This window comes from Schistocerca americana, chromosome 3, assembly GCF_021461395.2.
Source record: "Schistocerca americana isolate TAMUIC-IGC-003095 chromosome 3, iqSchAmer2.1, whole genome shotgun sequence".
NCBI lineage: Eukaryota > Metazoa > Arthropoda > Insecta > Orthoptera > Acrididae > Schistocerca > Schistocerca americana.
In genome coordinates this window covers 886291020-886314017 of record NC_060121.1, presented here as the reverse complement: position 1 = coordinate 886314017, position 22998 = coordinate 886291020, and the positions used below count along the sequence as shown (strand labels likewise).

General features: G+C 45.8%; 1 protein-coding gene across 1 annotated transcript in view; it reads left to right on the top strand.

The window, feature by feature from the left end:
- Positions 1-6173, top strand: part of LOC124606467 (prolactin-releasing peptide receptor-like) — a gene marked incomplete at its 3' end in the record, with an annotated part of 102534 nt that extends 96361 nt beyond the window's left edge. Inside the window, exon 2 of the mRNA XM_047138449.1 lies at positions 5448-6173. Within this exon, the coding sequence (XP_046994405.1) occupies positions 5448-6173 (726 nt within the window). The remainder of the gene's footprint in view (positions 1-5447) is intronic.
- Positions 6174-22998: the final 16825 nt, after the last annotated feature.

The following is a 22998-nucleotide window of genomic DNA, read 5'->3' as shown; positions in this document are numbered from 1 at the left end:
AGGAGGCTTGCGCAGATTGTAGTAATAGATCTACACACAACTCTCGTAAGCTTTACTGCGTTGCAACCACTTGTAAACAAAGACACAAATAAATGACAGACATTGGTTGCGAGCGGGAATTCATTGAAATCGATTGGCGTGCTAGGGTAGTCCACGCGGTTGCAATGACTACTGTGTTCGGATTATTAGTGGTCAAAGTATCTGCCTAGTAAGCAAGAGGTTTGGGTTCGAATCCCAGTCTGACACTAATGTTCAATTCTCCTAATCGATTTCAATCAATAGCTCACAGCTAATGTCTGTAATTCTTTTGGGTCTAATTAGTAATAACAGATGGATCAAAATAGTGCCTGTCCTTCGAGACATGTCCGAAAGAACTGACGCGACGTATATTTGTAAAAAAAAACTATAAATCAAAGAATACGCGATCAGTGGCAGTGATGCAATTCCACAGACTGCTACGGTCGCAGGCTGGAATCCTGCCTCGGGCATGGATGTGTGCGATGTCCTTAGGTTAGTTACGTTTCAGTAGTTCTAAGTTCTAGGGGACTGATGTTAAGTCCCATAGTGCTCAGAGCCATTCTTTTTTTTTTAGGAAAAGGCCGCAGGAGAAAATAAAAGTCATGGGATGATAATATGCACATACAGAGTGTTACAAAAAGGTACGGCCAAACTTTCAGGAAACATTTCTCACACACAAAGAAAGAAAATATGTTATGTGGACATGTGTCCGGAAACGCTTACTTTCCGTGTTACAGCTCATTTTATTGTTGTTGTTGTTGTGGTCTTCAGTCCTGAGACTGTTTTCATGCAACTCTCCATGTTACTCTATCCTGTGCAAGCTTCTTCATCTCCCAGTACTTACAGCAACCTACATCCTTCTGAATCTGTTTAGTGTATTCATCTCTTGGTCGCTCTCTACGATTTTTACCCTCCACACTGCCCTCCAATGCTAAATTTGTGATCTCTTGATACCTCAGAATATGTCCTACCAACCGGTCCCTTCTTCTTGTCAAGTTGTGCCACAAACTCCTCTTCTTCCCAATCCTATTCAATACTTCCTCATTAGTTATGTGATCTACCCATAGAATCTTCAGCATTCTTCTGTAGCACCACATTTCGAAAGCTTCTATTCTCTTCTTGTTCAAACTATTTATCGTCCATGTTTCACTTCCATACATGGCTACACTCCATACAAATACTTTCAGAAACGACTTCCTGACACTTAAATCTATACTCGATGTTAACAAATTTCTCTTCTTCAGAAACGCTTTCCTTGCCATTGCCAGTCTACATTTTACATCCTCTCTACTTCGACCATCATCAGTTATTTTGCTCCCCAAATAGCAAAACTACTTTACTACTTTAAGTGTCTCATTTCCTAATCTAATTCCCTCAGCATCACCCGACTTAATTTGACCACATTCCATTATCCTCGTTTCGCTTTTGTCAATGTTCATCTTATATCCTCCTTTCAAGACACTATCCATTCCGTTCAACTGCTCTTCCAATTCCTTTGCTGTCTCTGACAGAATTACAATGTCATCGGCAATCCTCAAAGTTTTTATTTCTTCTCCATGGATTTAATACCTACTCCGAATTCTTCTTTTGTTTCCTTTACTGCTTGCTCAATATACAGATTGAATAACATCGGGGACAGGCTATAACCCTGTCTCACTCCCTTCGCAACCGCTGCTTCCCTTTCATGCCCCTCGACTCTTATAACTGCCATCTGGTTTCTGTACAAATTGTAAATAGCCTTTCGCTCCCTGTATTTTACTCCTACCACCTTCAGAATTTCAAATCACATTAATCATGGAATGGGAACACACAGCAACAGAACGTACCAGCGTGACTCTTCAAACACTTTGTTACAGGAAATGTTCAAAATGTCCTCCGTTAGCGAGGATACATGCATGCACCCTCCGTCGAATGGAATCCCTGATGCGCTGATGCAGCCCTGGAGAATGGCGAATTGTATCACAGCCGTCCACAATACGAGCACGAAGAGTCTCTACATTTGGTACCGGGGTTGCGTAGACAAGAGCCCCCATAAATGAAAGTCAAGAGGGTTGAGGTCAGGAGAGCGTGGAGGCCATGGAATTGGTCCGACTCTACCAATCCATCGGTCACCGAATCTGTTGTTGAGAAGCGTACGAACACTTCAACTGAAATGTGCAGGAGCTCCATTGTGCATGAACCACATGTTGTGTCGTACTTGTAAAGGCACATGTTCTAGCAGCACAGGTAGAGTATCCCGTATGAAATCATGATAACGTGCTCCATTGAGCGTAGGTGGAAGAACATGGGGCCTAATCAAGACATCACCAACAATGCCTGCCCAAACGTTCACAGAAAACCTGCGTTAATGAAGTGATTGCACAATTGCGTGCGGATTCTCGTCAGCCCACACATGTTGATTGTGAAAATTTACAATTTGATCACGTTGGAATGAAGCCTCATCCGTAAAGAGAACATTTGCACTGAAATGAGGATTGACACATTGTTGGATGAACTATTCGCAGAAGTGTACCCGTGGAGGCCAATCAGCTGCTCATAGTGCCAGCACACGCTGTACATGGTACGGAAATAACTGGTTCTTCCATAGCACTCTCCATACAGTGACGTGGTCAACGTTACCTTGTACAGCAGCAACTTCTCTGACGCTGACATTAGGGTTATCGTCAACTGCACGAAGAATTGCCTCGTCCATTGCAGGTGTCCTCGTCGTTCTAGGTCTTCCCCAGTCGCGAGTCATAGGCTGGAATGTTCCGTGCTCACTAAGACGCCGATCAATTGCTTCGAACATCTTCCTGTCGGGACACCTTCGTTCTGAAAATCTGTCGCGATACAAACGTACCGCGCCACGGCTATTGCCCCGTGCTAATCCATACATCAAATGGGCATCTGCCAACTCCGCATTTGTAAACATTGCACTGACTGCAAAACCACGTTCGTGATGAAGACTAACCTCTTGATGCTACGTACTGATGTGCTTGATGCTAGTGCTGTAGAGCAATGAGTCGCATGTCAACACAAGCACCGAAGTCAACATTACCTTCCTTCAATTGGGCCAACTGGCGGTGAATCGAGGACGTACAGTACATACTGACGAAACTAAAATGAGCTCTAACATGGAAATTAAGCGTTTGCGGACACATGTCCAAATAACATCTTTTCTTTATTTGTGTGTGAGGAATGTTTCCTGAAAGTTTGGCCGTACCTTTTTGTAACACCCTGTATACAGATGGTGGTAGTATCGCGTATACAGGGTATGAAAGGGCAGTGCATTCGCAGATGTGTCATTCGTAATCAAGCGAATCATGTGAAAAGTTTTCTGACCAATGTACACCATTTGACTTCATTGTTCATGTATTTTACACAATCATGTTTTCGTCATTATAGCCTTTTCAAGTACATCTTGAAATATTAAAATATTTCAGACTGGTCTGTGACATGTCATCATCAAAAAAACATATTTGTGGTCTTATAGACCAATTGTTGTAATACAGTTGTTATCGAAGATACATATAGGGCTGACATTGTGTACAGTGAAATATTTTCGCATTCGGAGGAGAGAGTTGGTGATTGGAATTTCGTGAGAAGATTCTGTCGCAACGAAAAACGCCTTTCTTTTAATGATTTCCAGCCCAAATCCTGTATCATTTCTGTGACACTCTCTCCCATATTTCGCGATAATACAAAACGTGCTGCACTCCTTTGAACTTTTTCGATGTATTCCGTCAGTCCTATCTGGTAAGGATTCCACACCATGCAGCAGTATTCTAAAAGAGGACGGACAAGTGTAGTGTGGGCAGTCTCCTTAGTAGGTCTGTTACATCTTCTAAGTGTCCTGCCAATAAAACGAAATTCTGTACTGGGATAGGCCACTTGCAGCCAACGAAAGACTCAAGTGACTAATTTTTGGTTAAATGGGCAGTGGCGTAAGACTGGTCAGTGGAGTCTCCAAGTATACCAAAGCAGTGAGTTCGGAGGTGACAATGTAGGCAAAAAATAAAAAAAATAAAATAAATAAATAAAAAATAAATAAATAAATAACATTAAAAAGTGGGAAATTTGTGGTAAGGTCTTATGGGACCAAACTGCTGAGGTCATCGGTCCCTAAGCTTACACACTACGTAATCTAACTTAAATTGACTTACGGTAAGGACAACCACACACATCCATGCCCGAGGGAGGACTCGAACCTCCGACAGGGGGAGCCGCGCAGACCATGACAATGCGCACCCGACCGCTCGGCTACCCAGCGCGGTAACATTGTAGGTGACACTCATTAGTTTAAAATGAGCAACAGACCTCATTTCTGATCTATAATAGACATGACAGCGAGTTGACTGTAATCTTGCCAGAATAAATTTGGTGCCCATTGTGTGATTTTTCTTTTTTTGAGTCATCAGCCTTCTGACTAGCTAGATGTGGCCCATCACGAATTCCTCTCCTGAGCCAATCTCTTCATCTCAGATTAGCACTTGCAATATATGTCTTCAGTTATTTGCAGGATGTATTCCAATCTCTGTCTTCCTCTACAGTTTTTATCCTTTACAGCTCCCTGTAGTACCATGGAAGTAATTCCTCGATGTCTTCACAGATGTCCATATCATCCTATTCCTTCTCCTTATCAGTGTTTTCCACACATTACTTTCCTCTCCGATTCTGCACAGGACCTCATCACTCCTTACCTTATCACTCCGCCTAATTTTCAACAGTCGTCTGTAGCACACATCTGAAATGCTTAGATTCTCTTGTGTTCCAGTTTTCCCACAGTCCATGTTTCACTAGCATACATTACTGTGCTATAAAAGTACATTCTCAGAAATTTCGTCCTCAAATTACGGTCTATGTTTGATACTAGTAGACTTCCCTTGGCCAGGAATGCCTTTTGATGCCTTCCTTGCTCCATCTGCCATTAATTTTTTTGCTGCCTAGGTAGCAGAATTCCTCAACTTCGTCTACATCATGACCATCAATTCTCATGTTAAGTTTCTCGCTGTTCTCATTTCTGCTACTTCTCATTAGTTTCCTCTTTCTTCGATTTACTCTCAGTCCATATTCTGTACTCATTAAACTGTTCATTCCATTCAGCAGATCATGTAATTTTTCTTCACTTTACTCAGGACAACAATGTCATCAGCGTATTGTATTGTTGCCATCCTTTGACACTGAATTTTAATTCGACTCCTGAAGCTATCTTTTGTTTCCATAATTGCTTCTTCGGTGTAGAGATTGAACAGTAGGGTCGAAAGACTACATCTGTGTCTTAGCACTTCATTCTTGGTCTGTGTGCGGCCCAAAATGCTCCCAATTCTTCTTACCCTTCTGGGTGTGGTGGATGTTACTGTGATGTCAAGTGCTGATGTAGTGCAGGGAGGAGAGCGGCTGTCGTGACAGCGGAGCGCGCGCATGTGCCTGTTATGCGTGCGTGTGTGCAGGGCACCAGCGTGTACGTGTCGTCGCTGTCGCTGGCGGTGGTGGCTGCGGACCGGTACGTGGCGGTGACGCAGCCGCTGCGCGCGCGGCCGCGCGGCGCCTGCTGCCTTCTCGCCGTGGCGGCCGTGTGGCTGTGCGCGTGCGCGGGCGCGCTGCCGTACGCGCTGCACGTGCAGCACCGGCCGGCCGACGGCGCCTGCGAGGAACACTGGCCGTCGGCGCGCGCGCGCGCCACCTTCGGCGCAGCCACCTTCTGCGCGCAGCTGGCCGTGCCGCTCGCCGTCGCCGCCTTCTGCTACGGCCGCGTCTGGCTGCGGTTGCGCGCGCGGGAGCGCGACCGGCGCGCAGCCAGTTCCGCTAGCCCGCCCGTCGCGGTGCGCGAGGCTGCGCGAGCGCGCGCGCGGCGCACTCTGCGCCTGCTGGTGGCCGTCGTGGCGGTGTTCGCCGCCTGCTGGCTGCCGCTGGCGCTGCTCAACCTGGCCGCCGACCTGAGCGCGCGCGCCACACGCTGGCGCTTCTTCCACCTCGGCTTCTTCGTGGCGCACGTTCTCGCCACCAGCTCGGCCTGCTACAACCCATTCCTGTACGCCTGGCTCAACGACAACTTCCGGCGCGAGTTCCGCCGCCTGCTGCCCTGCTGCTGCGGGGGCGGGAGCGCGGGCGGTGCCCACGCCGATGACGTCGTCGCCGGCGCCTGCGAGCCCGGCCAGTCGGCGCAGACGCTGCTGCCAGAGTCCGACGTCGGCGTCGTCGCGGTCCCCGTCGTTTCCTACTGCGCTTCTGGCGAGGTCGTCCACTTCTCGACTGTCGAGAACCTGCTGGACCTCTCTCCCTCCATCTAGGTCAGTCTCCATAACTGACATTCCTTGTAGATCTGGTATTCTTCGTACATCGAAAATTTCGTCATCTACATAATGAAAAACTTCACAATTTACTCCTCATGGATCCGGTAAAAATGTCGTGTGACTGGGGCCTCCCGTCAGGTAGACCGTTCGCCAGGTACAAGTCTTTAGATTTGACGCACTTCGGCGACTTGCGCGTCTATGGAGATGAAATGACGATGATTAGGAAACACCCAGTCCCTGATCGGAAAAAATCTCCAACCTAGCCGGGAATCGAACCCGGGCCCTTAGGATTGACATTCTGTCACACTTACCACTTTTTTTTTTCCTTTCCCTTAGGGCCTCCCATCTCCCCTTCTAGCCCTTCCATTCGCTCTCCTTCATGCGCCTTCTTCGGCTGCCAGGGGTGGACATAGATCCGGTATTCTTCATATATTGAAAACATCACCATCTAAAGAATGAAAAACTGCACCTGTCATTCATTTTTTAATGCTTAGCACAACACGTTTCTAGAATCTATTCTCATTTCCAAATGTATTTTTTACATAAATGTTTTTTTGACGTTCTCATATCTGTTTTTCTGCCTGTCTTGCGTTGTAGTTGTCTTTGTGAGGCTATAGTGCAACTGGGAAATAGGACAAAACGAAATTTTCCTATATGCTGTGTTTGAGATGGTATTTTTGTTTTTCTGTTGACAAGTATTGTGCCTCCACCATTACTCAGAATAGCACCCAGAAGCAAAGCATCATTTACACTGTTTGTTTCTGTCATCAAAACAAGCTACATAGGTATTACAACATTATGGATTCACAAAGAGTTTGTCCACAGTCAAAGGTGTTTAATGGTGCAGCTCGAAATTATTGTACAGCACAAAAAGTTAGTTGAAAACAGATTCAGTGGTAAAGTGCATAGCGAATCAGTAATTTTTTAAAAATTTCTTTCTAAATGTGATAACAGTACTAAGTTTCATAAATATGTATATTTTCTCAGAGAGAGAGAGAGAGAGAGAGAGAGAGAGAGAGAGAGAGAGAGAGAGCAAAATAAATTTTATATTCAACGTCTTCGTATATATAATATAATCTACATAAAGTGTAACACCTCTGGCTGTGTACAAAGTCTTTACGAAACCATAATGTCGTAATACCTCTGTAGCATGTTTCGATTACAAAAACAAAAAAACAAAAAACATTATAAATGATTTGCCTGTGTCATTTTCTCTGTAATGGAGGAGTCACAATCTTGGAAGCAGACAAACAAAAATACAATCTCAAACAGAGCATCTAAGAAGATTCCATTTTGTGCAATTAACCGATTGTACTATAACCTCCTACAGAAAACTACGGGGTGTTCAAAAAGTCTCTCCAGAGTGCCGTACGATCGTTTGCCACGCGTGCCGTATGATTGTTCGCCTGCCTGGGATACTTCCGCCCAAGTGGACTCTCCCAACATTCCACTGTTTCGTTTATCTCAGCCAGCGTCAGTAGTATCGTTGATGTGTGTCATTACTTATTGACGTGAACGTTTGAGTTTAGTTCCTTTGTTCGCTTGTTTCGTCTTTGTCACTGTTAAAATGCTAACAATTGAAGAACGTGTGTTTTTAGTCGAATAAGTGTTCAAAGCTGGCGGTAAATACACAGTTTCAGTTCGTCAAACATTTAATTCAGTTTTCTCGGAGACAACACTCCCACTTCGCGATACTGTGCGAGATTTGATTAACAAATTTCGAAATACAGGTTCAGTGACAGATGCACCGAGAAGCGATCGTTCTAACGTTTTGTCTGTGGATAAACTACTCGATATTTCCGATAAAATGTCCATGAGTCCGAACAAGTCAGTAAGAAAACTCGCCCAGGAAATCGATGTTAGTGTAGGAACGGCCCACACAGCTGTAAGGAAAAAATTAGAGCTTTTCCCATACAAAGTGACAGACGTGCAGAAACTGAAAAATACTGAGCATGGCAAGAGACTGTGTTACTGTCAATGATTCTAAAATTTCGTTCAACAAAATGGAAGGGATATTCTTAATGAAACGTTTTTCACTGATGAGGATGGTTTCATTTATCTGGGTTCACGAACTCGCAAAATTCTCGCATGGGGAGTGCTGCAAATCCATTGTGTATTCATGAGGAACCACTTCATTCTGTGAAAAATAGGAGTTTGAATTGCAACTTCTAGGCGTCGGATTGTGGGTCCCATATTTGTCAACGAAAAAATAAACGCACAACGATATTGCAGTGATATTCTGTACCCATTCATAGCAGAACTTGTGTTAAGTGAAATACTGAACGGTTATTTACAACAAGATAGTGCAACCGCGCATACAGCTCGCGTTTCAATGTCACTGCTTGCTGATGTTTTTGGTGATCGCACAATTTCACAGCGACTTTGACCTCCACGATCGCCTGACTTAACACCACCTGACTTTTTCTTCTGGGGTGAAGCGAATGCAACTGTCTATAAAAACCGTCCAAAATCCATCGATGAATTGAAAACTGCAATATCCACTTTCACTGCTTCTGTTACAGAAGAAATGTTACAGCTTGTGTTTGGAAACATGATTAAACGAACTGAACAGTGTATTCAACAACAGGGGGGACACTTTCCACATTTAATGTGAAAATTTGTAAGTGAAAATGAATATTCAGTAAAGTAATAACTTGTATTTCAATGAATTTCATTTCGGTATATTCACTGGAGCATATGGCACACGCGGTAAACAATAATAAGTCACTGCAGAGAGACATTTTGAACACCCCGTACAATGCAAGAGAGAAGGAAAATCACACTTGCAAACCTAAAAAAAAAAAATCTTGTGAAGAAATGCCCATGAAAATTGGAATAAATTCTCTAAATGCATTCCGCTAATCATGAAAAAATAAGTAAATGCTGTAGTTTTTTGTTTAAATCATGAAACACTTGCAGGATTTCCAGAAATCATGTTATGACAAACGAAAATGAGTCACTGAAGACTTACTTATCTATACATTGAGGACTCTCAATAATATGCACTCATTATATTACACCTGAAATATACATTTTACAGATTACTGTTGGACAAGAAGTGGGGTCCCACAGGGCTCTGTTCTGAGCCCATTATACTATCAAACTTCAATATCTAGACGGTTTCTTGATGAACCAACTGAGTTAGAAGCTCAAGTCCTTAAGAGTCATTCAGCAATACTACAGACCACAAAAATTTTATAGGCCTCACCGTTGGAAGCGAATGTGAGGTTATACACTGTCAGATCAAAAACAAACATCCTTGCAACAGGTCTGATGGTATTCATAACACGTCCCCTCTTCTCATAGTTCACATTTGCTGCCAAATAGGTGGCCTAGCAGCAGACATAGACCTCCATAAGCATGACACTGTAGAGCATCGTTTTTAGATATAGGTTTCTATCATCTCCTTGTCTTTCCTACAGCCTCTGCAAACCTTGAAATTTGTCTGTGTACTTTTGCTACACGCTATTTATCAATCATATGCCATCAAACATGGGAGGTGATTCAAAATATCTTCTGTTTATAGGTGGCATAAGTCTGTCTGTCTGTCTCTCTCTCTTTCTCTCTCTCTCCATCTCCATCTGAACAAGCCTCAGAGGATCCAACGGTACTGACCAACTGCCGTGTCATGCTCACTTGATAGGCATCACTGGATGTGAATATGCATGGGCATGTGGGCAGCACACTGCTCTCCTGACCATTGTTAATTGTCCTGACCAGAACCGCTACTTCTCACTCAAGCAGCTCCTCAATTGGCCTCACAGGGGCTGAGTACACCCCCCTGTACAACAACGCTTGGCAGACCCAAACAGTCCGGCATCCAAGTGCAGGCATCTGGTTCGCAGAAGAGCTTCTGTGAAGTTTGGAATGTAGGAGACGATGTACTGGCAGAATTGACGCTGTGGGGACAGGTAGAGGGTCGTGCTTGGGTAGCTCAGTTGGTAGAGCTTTTGCCCGTGAAAGGCAATGGTCACGAGTTCGGGTCTCGGTTCGGCACACAGTTTTAATATGCCAGGAAGTTTCAGTTCTTGAATAGTTGTCAAATCCGTGACGTTACAGGTTAGAAGAACTTGCAAACTGACATGCATATAACGTATGGTGTAACAATATCTAGAGCATGCCAGGCCAAACCTGTTTGCAAAGAAATGTTTCGTGATGGTCATCGAAGTAACTGCAGGAAATTTATCGCTATGGACGGAAACTTAACTGGAACTGAGTCATTCAGTCAACAGAGTATGTCAAGGATCTCGATAAGGAACATCTGCACAGTAGAATTTGTAGAATCGTCGTTGGGGCATGTGAGAGTAGGTTCATCAATGAGCACACATTATGTCCATGATAGAGCACGCTTCGAAAAATACAATGTTTGAAGACTGCTGGTAGAGCACGAATTCAGTATGCAAACGATGGGGTCAAGTGATTCTGAACCCAGAAATCAGTTTCTTCAATGGAATATGCTGTTATGCGCATATTGAGACTGGTAGTTATTTCTCTGAAGGGTTTTTGTTTCAGTATAACTCGCCTATATCAATAATGAACTAAATACACATTTACGACCATTGGTTGTTTAGCTGAAAGAACTCAATGTACGATTCTCGACAGTCTGCATAACTTTGAGCCAAAAGATTTGTGACGTCCTGTTCGTGCTACACCGTTTATCACTACATTATTGTTCTTGTTGACTGAGACGGAAAATAAGTTTTGAGATATTTAATCGTGATAGGATTGGTAGGGAGGAAGAAGCGTGTCATCTTGAACGGGGAATCGTCGGCAGATGTATAAGCAAGTTCATGCGTGCCACATGGAAATGTGTTAGGGCTCTGTTTGCAGATAATGCTATCGTTTACCATCTTGTAAGTTCATCAGACGTTAAAAACCAGTTGCAAAATGATTTAGACGGGATATCGGTATGTTGCAAAAAGGAGTAATTGACTCTAAATATGAAAAGTGTGAGGTCATGCACACGAGTACTAAAAAGAATCCACTAAATTTACTTTGAACGACAAATAATGCAAACCTAAAGATGTTAATTCAGCTAAATACGCAAGGATTACGCTTATGAGTAATTTAAAATGGAACGATAACATCATCGAATCAAAGACTGCGGTTTATTGGAAGAACACTTATAAGATGCTAAAGAGAGTGCTTACACTACACTTGTCTGTCTTCTTTTGGAGTATTGCTGTGCGATATGGGATTCTTACCAGATAGGATTGACGGAGGACATCGAAAAACTTCTAAGAAGCGCGTCTCGTTTCGTATTATGGCGAAATAGCGGAGAGAGTGGCACGGATATGATGCACAATTTTTTGTGGCAATCATTAAAAAAGAGACTTTTTCGATGCGGCGAGAACGATATGAAATTGAACAATAACATAGGGTCAGTAATAGGTAAAACATCTACATTTACATTCGTACACGAAAGCCGCCTTATGGGCTGTGGCGGTGGATATACACCACTATTAGTCATTTCCTTTCCTGTTCAACTCGCAAAGAGAGCAAGGGAAAAACTAGAGTCTACATAAATCCGTACGACCCTTAATCTCTCTAACCTCACCTTCGTGGATATTAAGCGAAATATACACTACTGGCCATTAAAATTGCTACGCCAAGAAGAAATGCAGATGTTAAACGGGTATTCATTGGACAAATATATTATACTAGAACTGGCATGTGATTACATTTTCACGCAATTTGGGTGCATAGATCCTGAGAAATCAGTACCCAGAACAACCACCTCTGGCCGTAATAACGGTCTTGATACCCCTGGGCATTGAGTCAAACAGAGCTTGCATGGCGCGTACAGGTACAGCTGCCCATGCAGCTTCAACGCGATAACACAGTTCATCAAGAGTAGTGACTGGCGTATTGTGACGAGCCAGTTGCTCGGCCACCATGGACAAGATGTTTTCAATTGGTGAGAGATCTGGAGAATGTGCTGGCCAGGGCAGCAGTCGAACATTTTCTGTATCCAGAAACGCCCGTACAGGACCTGCAACATGCGGTCGTGCATTATCCTGCTGAAATGTAGGGATTTGCAGGGATCGAATGAAGGGTAGAGCCACGGGTCGTAACACACCTGAAATGTAACTTCCACTGTTCCAAGTGCCGTCAATGCGAACAAGAGGTGACCGAGACGTGTAACCAATGGCACCCCATACCATCACGCCGGGCGATACGCCAGTATGGCAATGACGAATAGACGCTTCCAATGTGCGTTCACCGCGATGTCGCCAAACACGGATACGACCATCAGGATGCTGTAAAAAGAACCTGGATTCATCCGAAAAAATGACGTTTTGCCATTCGTGCACCCAGGTTCGTCGTGGAGTACACGATCGCAGGCGCTCCTATCTGTGATGCAGCGTCAAGGGTAACCGCAGCCATGGTCTCCGAGCTGATAGTCCATGCTGCTGCAAACGTCGTCGAACTGTTCGTGCAGATGATTGTTGTCTTGCTAACGTCCCCATCTGTTGACTCGGGGATCGAGACGTGGCTGCACGATTCGTCACTGCCATGCGGATAAGATGCCTGTCATCTCGACTGTTAGTGATACGAGGCCGTTGGGATCCAGCACGGCGTTCCGTATTACCCTCCTGAACCCACCGATTCCATATTCTGCTAACAGTGATTGGATCTCGACCAACGCGAGCAGCAATGTCGCGATACGATAACCCGCAATCGCGATAGGCTACAATCCGACCTTTATCAAAGTCGGAAACGTGATGGTACGCATTTCTCCTCCTTACACGAGGCATCACAACAACGTTTCACGAGCAACGCCGGTCAACTGCTGTTTGTGTATGAGAAATCGGTTGGAAACTTTCCTCACGTCAGCACGTTGTATGTGTCGCCACCGGCGCCAACCTTGTGTGAATGCTCTGAAAAGCTAATCATTTGCATATCACAGCATCTTCTTCCTGTAGGTTAAATTTCGTGTCTGTAGCATGTCATCTTCGTGGTGTAGCAGTTTTAATGGCCAGTAGTGTAAATCCGAATATCTGTAGTGAAGTTTACATGTTGAATGAAGAGTGTGCAGGCCGTAATTTGTAACTAGTTTCGTTTTTTTCCCTATAGTTCAATAATTGTCACCGCGTGAATTATGCGGTCGATACTGTAGGAAGTTCCGTGACGTAGCAGGTGGTGCCGTTGTCGGAAGGAAAGTTGCAACGCCAGAAAACTGTAGCAAAGTGTAGGAATATAAACAAAGGAATCGTGCTTGGTGTAGGGACTCGCCTTATATACACTGGGGTTATAGAAAAATATGGGAACGCCGTGAAAATGCTTGAACATAAATGCAGATGCTAGCAAAGCCAGCAGGTTACGCTGCTCTGTTTCGCCACGAACGGCACCTGTGGAATGTCCTCAACAGGTTTCAACTGCCAGAGGGGGTCGGAACAGTGTTCTGTGTAGGTGTCAGTACGTAATGCCGGCGCTAAATGGTATCGTAAGGTTGTTTTTGTACGATCCCCTCGGCGAACGTGAAGTAAATTTATGGTAAGACATCGTCGCTGTACACGTTTTATAAACTTCTTGTGCTATATCTTCGAAAACAGCCAGATGTGCCTCCATGCCCCGCCCACACCCAATCCATTTCCGTGACAGCCATAATTGTGTCTACAGACAAACCGATCGAACGTGGGCAAAGTGTTGTTGCTCGTGTGGTGGGTAGTCCGGTAACCCAAGATAACTCAAATGTCTCACGTTTTAGGAGACACCACCTCGAAGATTTATAGCGCAGACAGAGAAAGCGGAAAAACGTCATTTCCCAAGTCACAACGCTGACGAAAATACACTCCTGGAAATTGAAATAAGAACACCGTGAATTCGTTGTCCCAGGAAGGGGAAACTTTATTGACACATTCCTGGGGTCAGATACATCACATGATCACACTGACAGAACCACAGGCACATAGACACAGGCAACAGAGCATGCACAATGTCGGCACTAGTACAGTGTATATCCACCTTTCGCAGCAATGCAGGCTGCTATTCTCCCATGGAGACGATCGTAGAGATGTTGGATGTAGTCCTGTGGAACGGCTTGCCATGCCATTTCCACCTGGCGCCTCAGTTGGACCAGCGTTCGTGCTGGACGTGCAGACCGCGTGAGACGACGCTTCATCCAGTCCCAAACACGCTCAATGGGGGACAGATCTGGAGATCTTGCTGGCCAGGGTAGTTGACTTACACCTTCTAGAGCACGTTGGGTGGCACGGGATACATGCGGACGTGCATTGTCCTGTTGGAACAGCAAGTTCCCTTGCCGGTCTAGGAATGGTAGAACGATGGGTTCGATGACGGTTTGGATGTACCGTGCACTATTCAGTGTCCCCTCGACGATCACCAGTGGTGTACGGCCAGTGTAGGAGATCGCTCCCCACACCATGATGCCGGGTGTTGGCCCTGTGTGCCTCGGTCGTATGCAGTCCTGATTGTGGCGCTCACCTGCACGGCGCCAAACACGTATACGACCATCATTGGCACCAAGGCAGAAGCGACTCTCATCGCTGAAGACGACACGTCTCCATTCGTCCCTCCATTCACGCCTGTCGCGACACCACTGGAGGCGGGCTGCACGATGTTGGGGCGTGAGCGGAAGACGGCCTAACGGTGTGCGGGACCGCAGCCCAGCTTCATGGAGACGGTTGCGAATGGTCCTCGCCGATACCCCAGGAGCAACAGTGTCCCTAATTTGCTGGGAAGTGGCGGTGCGGTCCCCTACGGCACTGGGTAGGATCCTACGGTCTTGGCGTGCATCCGTGCGTCGCTGCGGTCGGTTCCAGGTCGACGGGCACGTGCACCTTCCGCCGACCACTGGCGACAACATCGATGTACTGTGGAGACCTCACGCCCCACGTGTTGAGCAATTCGGCGGTACGTCCACCCGGCCTCCCGCATGCCCACTATACGCCCTCGCTCAAAGTCCGTCAACTGCACATACGGTTCACGTCCACGCTGTCGCGGCATGCTACCAGTGTTAAAGACTGCGATGGAGCTCCGTATGCCACGGCAAACTGGCTGACACTGACGGCGGCGGTGCACAAATGCTGCGCAGCTAGCGCCATTCGACGGCCAACACCGCGGTTCCTGGTGTGTCCGCTGTGCCGTGCGTGTGATCATTGCTTGTACAGCCCTCTCGCAGTGTCCGGAGCAAGTATGGTGGGTCTGACACACCGGTGTCAATGTGTTCTTTTTTCCATTTCCAGGAGTGTATGTTTCGAGTGATCGTGACGGACGGTCATTGAAGTGGATTGTGACGAAACATTAAGAGGACGACAGCTGAAAAGGTCACTGCAGTGCTGAATATCCCCCTCGCGATGTCTGTCAGCAAGGGAGCTCCATAAGTAGGGAATTCTAGAGCGAGCTGGAATTCCAAAACACTCATCAATGATGCAAGTACCTGTAACAGGAAAACGTGGCGACCTGGACTACGGAGCAATGGAAGAGAGGCATTTGGTCGGAACAGTCTTCTTTTCCACTGTTTCCAACTTCTGGACGAGTTTACATGGCCCAAGATTGAAACACAGTGGGAGTTCGGTGATGTTTTGGGCAGCCGTATCGTGTTGTTCCATGGACCACACGGCTATCCTACAGGGTTGGATTACTGCCAGGTATTATGAGATCATTTTAGCGGATCAGGTCCATCCCGTGGTACAGCTTAGGGTGAAGCTGTATTCCATGACGACAGGGGCACTATTCACCAAGCTCGCATCGTGCACGACTGGTTTTGTGGGGACCAGGATGAAAGGTCGCGTCTGCCTTGTCCATCACAGTCCCCAATTGAGCCTTTGTGGTCTACTTTGCGTGCGTGATCGCTCTCCGCCTCATCGTTTCCTGAACTCCGCGCTATTTTGCAGGAAGATTGGAATACAATCCCCATGAAAACCATACAGAACCTATATTTATGCACTGTGAGATGACAGGAAGCTGTTTTGAATGCGATTGGTTTTCCTAGACCGTACTAGGCGTGTTAATATTTTGTGCCTTGGTGCTTCCATATTTTCGTCCACCCCATGAAGCTAACACCCCAATCTCAAGATGTGAGACATTGAGATCGGTGCCAAAGGTTGTATGTAGATCGAATGTGGTGCCTAGGAAGCCTGCCAACTCGGATCGTTAGACAAACAGTCAAACAAGTCGCATTAACGAGTTTTATTACAAAAAGAAAATTACAATACAGTTTTGCAATTACACACATGTGTCACAAGCAAAGAACGACATAGAAAGTAATTAATCTTCTTTCGCATAAACAACCCCAAGTCTCTGCTACATAGAAAATGCAAGCAAAGTTACTAGAGCTGACGCTGCTATCCAAGTCGCCAGTCTTGAAGCTTCTGTTGAACCGGGGCTTCACCAATTTTTTAATTTTTTTTCTTTATTTTCTTTATTGTATTTCAATTAATCATCGGGGCGAGCTGGCAGCAGCATATACTCTGCTCTTCAGCCGAAAAACATAGAACAAACAATAGAAGACATTTAAAAATAACATAAAGGAGAAAACATGGTGTACATAGATATAAAAAAGGGGAAATATGGAAGACAATAGGCAAAAAGGGGCGACTGTAAAACGGAGATAAAAACCATAAAAAAGTAGCGCACACAAAAACCACACACTGGGACAACTAAAAGACCACAAGGCGCAGTATGACCAGAGCGTAAAAGGATCGACGGATGGCGTAGCACAGAACAATCACTGACAGTAACACAAGTACAAGGCCAGCACACAATTAAAATCACACCTCTTGCCACACAGGAGAAACATCACTAAACACAACACTGATGTGGCACACTGATGATGATCAAAATGGAGGATCTGCCAGGCGCTAGAAGATAATGGAGAAGGGAAGCAGGGAGGGAGGAGAAGAGAGGGTGGGAGATGGGCGGGGGTCGCGCCAAAGAGGGCCAGGGAGGGAGGGACGTGGAAGGGAAAGAGGTGAGGACGGGGTCTTGGGGGGGGGGGGGCGGCGCAGAACGAGGAAAATCCGCTCTGGGAGAAGGAGCGGAGAGGAAAAAGGGGGCCCTGGGGAGGGGGGGGGGGGAACAAGGCCAGGTTACAGTTGGAAGGAAGGGTATATGTCCCGGCAAAGTTCATCATCTGTGGGGGGGAGGCGCTGGAAGTTGCCCTGATGAAGGAGGGTGTGGAGGTGGAGAGAGTGAGGGATACAGTGATAGAAGAGCGGAAACGGGCGGGGGGTAGAGAGGAGGCGTCACCAACTGGTTGCGGTGCTTATGTCCTCTTCACATAGGGGCCGCTGCTGCGTTGTCGTCCTGGAGGGAGGTCCTGTCAGCATGCGATTGGCTGACTTCTTCTCACAGCCACCTCTGCTTTGTCATGCAGCACTTTACGCCGTAGCATGGAGTATCGAGCAAAACACCGATTTAGTTCGTACTATGCACTGTCGTCCAGTAGAACATGCGTAAACGGCAATTAAAAGTAACACCAGACCTACAGAGCACATAAGAAGCATATCTGTGAGTGATCGTTTTGTAGATCTCGCGTGGGTGCCTGGGTAGAGGGTGAGGCCATCGCGGCAAAAGTTCCGCATTCAAACCCCACTGATGACTATTTAATTTATCTGTTTACGCGTGTAACTGTTCTGTGGGAGAACATCTTCATGGCACGTAAAAGAACTTTTCGGAATTTGTAGCAATGTTCTTTTGGAAGTCTGCTTCCTCTTCGTTAGTTGAAAGTAGGAAACCTGTAGAGTACAAGGTGTACAACTTTGCCTCCGCCATTTGCCGATAGGTGGCGACAACGGTAAGTAGCGGTCGAAAGAAACAGATCGCAGGCGTCAGTCAGTTAGTTTAGACCTTGGTCAATATAACCTCATTCAAACATTAGTTGATTTGTGTCTGCATCATAAAGTTGTTCTTGATTGACAATGTCAGTTTACGAGCCTAATTCTCTTCATTTGCGGGAGGTGGCACTGTTTTGTTTCAGTATGAAGAAAACAGCGGGCAAGTCTCATCGAATGCTGTCAAGTATGTATGGTAAGGACGCTATTAGTGAAAGAACGTGTCTTGAGTGGTTTCAACGCTTCAAGAACGGCGATTTTAACGTCGTAGACCGGCATAGTGGTGGAAGAGAGAATGTTTTTGAAGATGCAGAATTGGAGACATTGCTGAGTGAAGACTCGCGTCATACTCAAGAAGAATTGGCACGATTAGTGGAGGTGACAGAGCAAGCCATTTCAAAACGTCTCAAGACTATGGGCATGATTCAGGAAGAAGGAACTTGGGTCCCGTGTGAGCTGAAGCCAAGAGACGTTGAACGGCGTTTGTGTATTTGTGATCAGTTGCTTCAGAGGCAAAAACGGAAGGGATTTCTGCATCACATTGTGACCGGGGACGAAAAATGGTTTCATTACGATAACCCTAAACGCAAAAAATCGTGCGTATATCCCGGCCATGCATCCACGTCGACGGCCAAACCGAGTATTCACGGCTCTATCACGCTCTGCATTTGATGGGACCAGCTCGGCGTCGTGTACTATGAGGTGTTAAAACCAAGTGGAACATCACAGGTGCTCGTTATCGAACGCAATGAATGCGTTTGAGCAGAGCATTAAAAGACAAACGGCCGCAATACAGCAGGAAGCGCGATAAAGTGATTTTGCAGCGCGACAACGCTTGATCCCATGTTGCAAAAGAGGTCAAAACATACTTGGAAACGTTAAAATGGGAAGTCCTACCCCACCCGATGTATTCACCAGACATTGCTCCCTCTGACTATCACCTGTTTAGATCAATGGCGCATGGCCTGTCGGACCAACACTTCCGATTCATGATGAAGTCACAAATTGGATCGATTCGTGGATCGCTTCAAAAGATGAACAATTTTTTCGGCGCGGGATTCGTAAACTGGCCGAAAGATGGGAGAAGGTAGTGGCCAGCGATGGAAAATACTTTGAATGATACATGTGTAACAAATTTGTTTCCTTACAGCCTCATATGTTGGGGAAAAAAAGGCGGAAGCAAAGTTGTATACCTTGTACAATTGTACAGATAGGTGTGATACTGTACTGGGCATGTACAAGAGAACAGACAACATTCGTGACGAAGCAGTTAGTGCATTAGTAGTTTCACAGAATAAACATAAACAATCGGAACAGTAGAATAAAAAACTATTGCACCCCACATGCGGAAGTATCAATAGTCACATATAACACTCTGACGCATAATACAGTAAAAAAAAGGTCATCATTGGGTATGACACCACGTCCGTCTGTATGACGATATAACGCTCTACCACTTCCCCACGGAAGCTATACATGTTAGTCACTCACAGATACGCATTTCCTGTGCTCCGTAGTTCTGATGTTACCTTCAGTTACAATTCACACATGTTCTACTGGACGACGGCACACAGTACGAACTATATCGGTGTTTTGGTTGATCCTGTATCGACATACGACGTTTGGTACCGATCTGAGAGTCTGACATCTGGAGCTTTGGGTGTAAGAAAAACCCTCGTGTGATCTATTCTTGACTTCGCGAGTCAGTCTAGCCTTAACAAAGAAATAGAGAAGATCTAATCATTTGCATATGACAGCATCTTCTTCCTGTCGGTTAAATTTCGCATCTGTAGCACGTCATCTTCGTGGTGTAGCAATTTTAATGGCCAGTAGTGTATTTATATAGACTAAAGCGGCGAGTGAAAATTTGTACCAAGGCCGGGAATCGAAGTGCGGTCTTCTGCTTACTAGGCAGATGCGCTAGCCACTAAGCCACATTGACACGGCTTTTCGCACAACTGCACCGATTACCCTCGCACACCTCCCTCCTCGATCCAAATTCTCTCTGCCGCCCCAGTCGATTCCCGGTCTTGATACAAATTTTCACTTGCCGCTTCAATCTATATATATATAAAATCACATCTGCATGAGACAACTAATGTCTATGAAACTGTGTCATTTCATTTGTATAAGTACCTGCTCCAGTGTTCAGGCTGGATCCCTCATTTACGTTCGGTGCTGAGGTGCTATTTCAGAACGTGGAGAGCCTCGGTAATTCCGTTCGTGTCTAAGGAGAAATTTAAAGTAAACTGGGGCGGCAGTGAGAATCTGGATGGACAATCCGTGCAGCTGTGCGAACTGTTGTGCCAAGCTGGCTTAGCGGCTAGAGCAGCTGTCCTGTAAGTAGGAGACCCGGGTGCGATTCCCAGCCTTGGTATAAGTTTTCACTCACTGCTTCGCTCTATAGACATAAAATGATGATTTTTAGTCCTGTGCTGAAGAAGGTGGAAAATGTAAAGCTCGATGCTGAAAGGTCCAGCTTGTCCTTCACACGGACTTATGCAGCTTAGGGAGTATGCTGAAAACGGAAAATTATTGGACACTTGTCAGTCCGATTAGTTCTAGAGTCTTTCAGATGTGGGCAACGGTGTATGCACTGTCTGGTGAAAAGTGTCTGGACACCTAGCAGTGGACATTAATAAGTAATGGCACGACCTCTGCTGGGAATGCTTTTAATGAGGTGTTTGAATGTCTGTGAAGGAATGGCAGCCCATTTTTACTCAAGAGCCGAAACCAGAGAGGGTAATGCTGCTGGACGCTTGGGTCTGGAGCGAAGTCGGCCTTCTGACTTTAACAAAAGATGGTCTGTTGGGCTCAGCTCGGGAATCTAGGCAGGACGGTCCATTTCAGAAATTTTTCTCTGCCTCGTGATGACTGGGTGTTGTGTGATGTCCTTAGTTTAGTTACGTTTAAGTAGTTCTAAGTTCTAGGGGACTGATGACCATAGATGTTAAGTCCCATAGCGCTCAGAGCCATTTTGAACCATTTCAGAAATGTTATTGTCCACAAACCGTTGCATAACAGATACTGCTTGATGACGTTGTTCCTTGGCATGCTGATACAAACAATCATCAACCCAGAAGTGTTGCTCTACTGTGCGCAGTACATAAGTGTTGTCGCATCCTTCCGCATTTAGTATTTGCTTAAGCGCAATATGGGGACCACATGCAAGAACACCCCCATACCGTAACACCATTTGCCCCGACCTTCGCTGTTGGCTCAGCCCATCGTAGCTTGTAACGTTCTGCAGGCATTCGACAAACCCAAACCCTTCAGTCGGATTGTCACTGGCTATAGCGTGATTCATTACTCCACCTCATCCATTTCCAGTCATCCAGTGTACAGTGTGGTCGCCCTTTACGCCACCTCAAATGTCGCTTAGCGCTGACTTCAGAAATATGTGGCTTAGGAGGAGCTACTTGACCATTGTAGCCCATTCTTTTTAACTCCCTACGTACAGTCACTGCGCTAGCTAGCCCGATGGTAGTAATTTGTAACTCATGAATGGTTCTTCCACTGTTTTCATGCTATTTTTCTCAACCACCCTACGCACTACTAAATGTCCCTGTCCGTCAGTACATCTGGTTTACCTGGTCTTGGTTTCGTTGTCGTTGTTCCTCCGCGTTTCCACTTTACAGTGATTTCACCAACAGCGGATGTGGGTAGCTCTGTAAGGGTTGAAATGTCCGTGATGGATTTGTTACCCAGAGGACATCCAGTGAGTAGTCCACGTTCCAAGTCGCTGAGCTGTCCTGAAGGACTCACTCTACTGTTGTTGCTTCTCTACTGACAACACAACACTCATCGCCTCCTTTTATACTGGTGGGTCAACACTCGTGACATCTAGTGGTCAATTCCGCATTACACAGGGGTGTCAGGATACTTTGGATCAGGCAGTGTAGATAGAAATGTACGATATAACAGCGTCCTTACATCACCATACAACCTTACGTGTCTCATACTACAGACTCCAGTTAACAACAATTTATTTGCGCCATGAAATATTGCTGCATTTTGCGTTTCGTCGAGCCCACGGCACTACGTTTCACTGCAACGTAATCACCCGTTTGTGTTTGCACCATTGTGCTAAAAAATGGTTCAAATGGCTCTGATCACTATGGGACTTAACATCTGAGGCCATCAGTCCCCTAGAACTTAGAGCTACTTAAACCTTACTAACCTAAGGACATCACACACATCCATGCCCGAGGCAGGATTCGAACCTGCGACCGTAGCGGTCGCGCGGTTCCAGAGTGAAGTGCCTAGAACCGCTCGGCCACACGGGCCGGCACCATTGTGCTATTTGGTGAACGTGTAACTGGAAACCGTTGCTATTCATATTGTTTAAATTTGTCATCGAGAACGGTATTAACTGCGAAAATTGTTAGGTAGAAGCTAACTTCACAAACTTTCGTGTAAACAGCTTTGTTTTCCCGTGTTAATGCAGTTCAAGGTCATGTTCCTCCTCTTTGAGGAGTCCAGAGTGTTTCTGTGCCATCCGTTCTTACTACCAGCTCCGATTAACACATGTGACATTATTTGGGATGCGAGACATGTGATTCCCTTTCCGAGTACGTAAGAGGGTGCTGAAGCGATGCACAAGCTCGGAAACCCGGCAAGTGTCTGCGGACGCTACGTCACGATGCAAATTGTGGCTACGTAATCAGCCCTCAGCTTATTGTCTTGAGGAGGGCATCCGTTCCAGACTGAGGAAGTAAAGTACGCCAGGCAACTGAGGAGAAATTCAGCATACAAAGAAGCAGGTAACTCAGTAGAGCAGAAAAGAGTTGTTCTTAATGCGTCTTCCGGACGTGGGCGAAACACTTTTGCGTGGAGTCGTTAACCTATTATAAATCGTTATGCCGTTTGCTTATTTTGTTGAAGAATCTCATACTCACTAGGGAACTTTG